Source organism: Rhizophagus irregularis, chromosome 4 (genome assembly GCF_026210795.1).
Source record: "Rhizophagus irregularis chromosome 4, complete sequence".
NCBI lineage: Eukaryota > Fungi > Glomeromycota > Glomeromycetes > Glomerales > Glomeraceae > Rhizophagus > Rhizophagus irregularis.
The window spans coordinates 2,875,814-2,881,813 of NC_089432.1; the positions used below are offsets into that span (position 1 = coordinate 2,875,814).

The 6,000-nt window shown below is 26.4% G+C and overlaps 2 protein-coding genes across 2 annotated transcripts; both read left to right on the forward strand.

The window, feature by feature from the left end:
• Nucleotides 1-1,973: 1,973 nt before the first annotated feature.
• OCT59_023947 (uncharacterized protein) lies at nucleotides 1,974-3,250 on the forward strand (the record flags this gene model as incomplete). Its single annotated transcript, XM_025332223.2, has 2 exons — nucleotides 1,974-2,029; nucleotides 2,092-3,250. 2 exons carry the CDS (start codon nucleotides 1,974-1,976, stop codon nucleotides 3,248-3,250), a joined length of 1,215 nt encoding a protein of 404 aa, XP_025175216.2.
• Nucleotides 3,251-5,058: 1,808 nt separating this feature from the next.
• Nucleotides 5,059-5,508, forward strand: OCT59_023948 (uncharacterized protein; the record flags this gene model as incomplete). The annotated part of the gene is made up of 2 exons (XM_066135071.1): nucleotides 5,059-5,061; nucleotides 5,242-5,508. The coding sequence occupies 2 exons, from the start codon at nucleotides 5,059-5,061 to the stop codon at nucleotides 5,506-5,508; spliced, it is 270 nt and encodes an 89-aa protein (XP_065991133.1).
• Between the last annotated feature and the right edge of the window lie 492 nt (nucleotides 5,509-6,000).

Here is a 6,000-nt window from a genome sequence, read left to right on the forward strand (position 1 = left end):
TTTCTGTGTAGTGTGTTATGTTTGATCTAAAGAAATATTTGTCACAATATTACCTATATCTTATTCAGCGTTACCTCTTTTTAATATTTTTACATCTCAATTTTTTTTAATCTTTGTTTTTCTGTAAATTTCCATCATCATTAATAATATAGTCTCGTCGAGTCGTCGATATATTAAGGTCCTTTGACAACGACTAATACGTATGTTAAAGCACCTTTCCCATAATTTGAGTACAACCCTTTAGTATCTTTATCGTGTTAAATTTATTGCTTGTACTAATTTCCAAGCTTTGAATTTTCCATAAAAAATTTTTGAATTTTTGCGCATTATTTTGATAAAATATATATTAATGGATCTTATTATTTGACATTTCTCTCTATATATATATATATAAAATATATATATTGATTCAAATTTATGAATTCTTCTAATTTCGTCAATGATTTCTAACATAGTGGCTTCATTTCGTCATATTCTCAAACGTGTTCCCATGATTCCTCCTCTTAATTGCATCGAGGTTACATTCCAGAAATAATCATTACTATTTTTGTTAAAATAAACACTATACGTGGGCAAATCTTTCAAAAAAATTTTTATTATTTTGTACATTCTATCGTTACTATCCACTATATTTTTTGTAATTATTTTGATTGTTGATAAATTTCAACAGTAGTAATCCAATCAAATTCTTGTAGAACATTGTTATCATAATTTATCATTTCGTTCTTGTATTTTGCATTCTTGGCAAGCCTTTAATTAAATTGTTGCCACCTGATCACCAATGGAAAGTGATAAGAAAAATTTTCTATAGTAATACGTATTCCAAATTATTTCGTAATTACATTATTTCAAATTATTATCAATGAAGGCGAAGTAAAGGAGTATTTTTGCCGCGTTTCTCTATGGTATTGCGCCACGTTGAAATTTACAATTGATAATTTGAAAATGTGAGAATTTGATGTAAATAATTATTTTAAACCAGTCATCCGTAAAATCGTAAATTATTAATGAGGACAAAGTAAAGGAGGTGTATAATTATTTTTGCTATGTTTTTCTGTATTGCATTTAAAATATGGATTATCACTTGAACTTGAGCGAAATGTTTCGGGCATCAAACTTTATAATGAATCCAAAAAAGTCTACTTCTTACTTTTTTAAAGTGGTAGAAGTACTGTATATCCAAATTATTTTCTGAAATTAACAAAATTAATAAAATTAACTAATATCCCGATTTAAAAATATTTTTATATTTTCTTCAAAATGCACAATAAAATTTACCGCCAATTAAATGAATCAAAATGGCGAATTTTTCTAATTAACCAAATAAGAAAATAAAATATGAGTAAATGATTTTATAACTAATTTTTATTTTTATTTTCTTATGTTTTGTTTCTTAATTAAATACTCTTTGTATGTACAAAAAAATTTATTTATGAAAAAAAAAGCATAATAACGTCTAGTAATATGCAAGTAATGTTACCATTCGTCATTTCTTAAGCGATATTAAATCTTCATTTTATTTTATTTACATGATTTTCATGATATACATTCGAAGATATGCCATTAAGTAATACAAACTAGTGAATCGCCTAAACCTTGTGAAGCCCGGACTAATAATTTCCCATCCATGTTGATCATTTGATCATCAACTTATAAGGATGTGATACAAATTAGCTTTGTGCAACCTATTTATTTTTAAAATTAAAAAAAAAAAATCATTACCAGTTAATATGCTGTAAGCGTACACCACTTGGTTTTTAAAAAAAGAAAAAAAAATGACATCACTTTTTTATTCCAATCTTTCAAAAGACCTCTCCTTAATATTAAATAATGCTGACGATTACAATGTCATTATCCATGTTGGTGAAAACGACAATAAAAAAGAATTTTATGCGCACTCAGTTATTTTACGTGCTCGTTCTTCTTATTTCAAGAGTGCACTTTCTACTAATTGGATTACAAAGAAAAATAATATGATTATATTTAATAAACCAAATATTACTCCAGCCATTTTTGACATAATTATAAAGTAAGGATAATAATATTATTATTTTATTACATTATATTTGTTTTAATAAATTTTAATTTAAGATATATTTATACCGGAGAGCTTGATTTAACTAAACAACCGGGTGAAAATATTCTTGGATTGTTAATTGCATCTGATGAATTACTCCTTGAAGAATTATTTGAATATGTTCAAAATTATTTAATTGAAAAACGAACTAGTTGGATTTATCAAAATTTCGTTCTCGTTCTTAATGATGTGTTTAGACTCGACAGTTGTAAGAAGCTACAAAATTATTGTCTTGAGTCTATCTGTAAGGATCCACTTCCATTTATTACTTCAAAATCTTGTCTGTTATTAGATGATAATGTCGTTTTTAGCTTGCTTAAAAGAGATGATTTACAAGTTAGAGAGATTATAATTTGGAACTTTTTAATCGAATGGGGTATTGAACAAACTCCTGATTTGCGAAGTGATAGAAATAATTGGAATAATGAGAATTACGAAACATTGGAGAAAACTTTAAATCAATTTATTCCTCTTATTCGGTTTGTGGGAATTTCTCATGAAGAATTAATTGATAAAGTTCAACCTTATAAGGCTATTATTCCCAATAATCTTTTAAAAGAAATTGAAGAATTTTGTTATAATAATATCTTACCAACTTTACCTCTCAGAACGAGAAAAATTGAATCAAATATTATCAAATCAGAACTTATAAATTTAATAATAGTTAATTGGATTGACAAAAAAGATATTATGATTACTCGTACTGGTAATGATCCTTTATATAAATTTAATCTTATTTATCGTGGTAGTCGTGATGGAATTAATAATAAATCATTTAAAAATAAGTGTAATGGAAGGGTAGCAAGTTTAGTTTTAATCAAAGTTTCAGGATCGAATAGAATCTTTGGTGGATATAGTTCTATTGGATTTAGTGCTTTAGGAAATAATCTTTGGAATAAATATGATGGAATATTTTATGATTCATCAGATAATTTTATTTTTTCATTTGAAAATAGTGAAGATATACATAATATAAAAATAGGTCGTATAATAAATAATGATAAAGCTATTCAAGATATTGAAACTTGTGGTTTTAATTTTGGTTGGAGTTCATTATCAATGATTAATACTAATTTAAATATTGTTAATCATGATATTTATGAAAGGATTTTACCTACAGAAAAAATTTTTTATATTACGGAATTAGAAACTTTTTCTGTAACTAAATTATAATTTTGTTTCATTCTCATTTAATAAAGCATATAATTTATTATTATTATAATTCTAAAGTCATTAAGAGACAAAGGATGCAGCTTTTTTAAGTGATTTTATTAATAAATCTTTAATTTTTAAGGCATAGGTAAAGGGAGCTTTTATTATGTGAATATGGAAAATATAATCAATTTTAATTGAACAAATCCGTGTTATGTTTGATTATGAGAAATCAAACCTTTACATTGTTCAATATTCATAATCAAATAACTACCAAAATATAGGGTGTCCGATAAATCCAAATAATTCGCAAAGTGTAGCGTTATAATTAATCACTAATAATGAAAGAATTGATAGTATTGAAAATAATTAACCATAAGGTCACATGCAATATATTAATAATAATTTTTTGTTAATAAATTGGTTTTTTGTATTTTGAATTTTGACAATCACTGAAGAAAAATTCATGCAATTTTTTTTTCTTAATATTAAGAGAGCTTAATTGTGGATTATGCTGCAATTGAATTTCATAATCCTGAGATTAAAAAATCAGTGTCAATCCCTAGTAGGTCAATAATTATAACATGTAAAAATATCAAATTTCTTAATCAGATTATAAATAATAATCAGTAGAAGATATATCATGTATTCAATTTAATTGAAAATATTAAACAAAATCTTAATCATCTTTCAATCATTATAGATGAATGTAGTACAATTCTATTACAAAATTTAGGACAAACCAATCCTCCTAAATTAGAAAATTTACATCTGTATCTTTATTAGTGCTTCGATCCATGCATGGATAAAACCGCGGTATCCGGATATCCAAAAAAAAAATAGCTATCCGGATACCGCGGTTTTATCCAGATAAAATATCCGGAGAGAAAATATCTGGTTTGAACCGTTATCCGGATAAAAAAAATTATAAAATATTTTTTTTAATCATTTAAATTACCTTATTTATTGAAATTATTATCTATTAAATTACCATTTGTTAAAATCATAATCTATCTTACTAAAATTACTATTAGAATATTCAATAATTCAGGCCATCTATAATGCCAGCCCGAATTTTGTGAAATTGATATTTGTCAAGAGGCAGCAGTATCCGGCCCAGCTTAATAAAATTTGGGATTTTTGTAATTTTGGCCGCCATTATATGTTTGGCCCAAATTACTGTTGATCCATGATTTAAAAAAAAAATTTTTTCTAATAGTTAGGCTGAATTGATTAATTTTATGTTACAAAATGGTATATAAATATAATAAAAATAATTAGTTTATGCCTAATCTTCCATTATTTTGCGATTTTAATGTGCTTTTTATATTTATAATAATGTATTTATTGCAAAATTTTACGTTTCTCAAATTTTCAAAAAATTGACATAATTCAGGCAAAATTCGTAGTGCTGGCCGAAATTAAAATTTTATTTTGTTTAAAATTAATAAAATGTCACTAATTTCGTTAAAAATATTAAGTCAAAATTTAATTAAGTTAATGCCACTGATATTATTTGTTAAGATCGATCAATGAAAAAAATTATTTATATATAATCTTATCCGGGTTTCAGTTTCTATCCGGATATATCCGGATTTATATCCGAACCGAATAATCCAGATAAAACCCGGATAATTTTTTTAATTTATCTGGATAACGGTTTCTACCCGGATCGAAGCACTAATCTTTATCACATTAGATTATATACTAAAGAAATCAAATTTTTTAAAAAATTTCTTTAGTAACTGGATGAACAATTTCTAGAATTCGACAAGTTAGAATCTACAGTTTAAGTTTAAATTATATTAAAGTTAGTTATAGAGTCATTAATGGTCTGTCATTAATGGTTCTAGATATTTAGAAAGTTTATACGTTATATTTTATATAATAAACTAAATAAATGCGTTACTAACTAAAAAAAAAAAATTAGGAAAAGGATTATTACAATTAAAAAGTCAGGATGAACTGACAGTAGGTGAAAACGGGATTTGAGACCACGGGCGCGGATTAAGTCAAACAATCACACATTTAGAGCATCAAAAGACGAACAATATTATGATGTAGCTGATAGTTTAGCAGATCTGAAGGTTTCTAATGGCGAAAATAAAGATGTATCAACAGGTAAAGTAAGTACTAAAGAGAAAGAAAATGTAGGTATTATCAATGTAAATAGGAAATGTGCTGCTGAAACTCAAGCTTCTAGAGGGTATAATGATATCAATAGTAAAAGTAGTGATAGTGATGGACTATGGAAAGCCGCCATGGTCAAAAGTGCGTAGCAAAACATAGCGTGTATACGCTATGTTTTGTAGCGCGTATACGTTATATTTCACGGCGGGTTACCCCTGTTCTGTCTGTTTCAGGGGTAACCTGTTGCAAAAAATAGCGTTTAATACGCTATATTTCATAGCGTTATATACATTATATGTTATGACGGGTACCCGTTATAAGAAACGGCAGGTACCTGTTATAAGGAACGGCGGGTACCCGCTATAAGAAACGGCGGGTACCCGTTATAAGAAACAACAGGTACCCGCTATAAGAAACGGCGGGTCCCGTTATAAGAACTGGCAGTCAGCATATTAACTTTTGATATCAATAATGATAATTATTTATTTAATGAAATTTTATTTGCAAATATTAAAATTTAAGTCACCCATTTACGATTTTAAAGAAAAAAATCACCATATATTTATTTTTATTTAAGTGTAAAAATAAAAGAAACAATAACAATAAATAAAAGGATAAGTAAATTACAATAATCAAGGAGA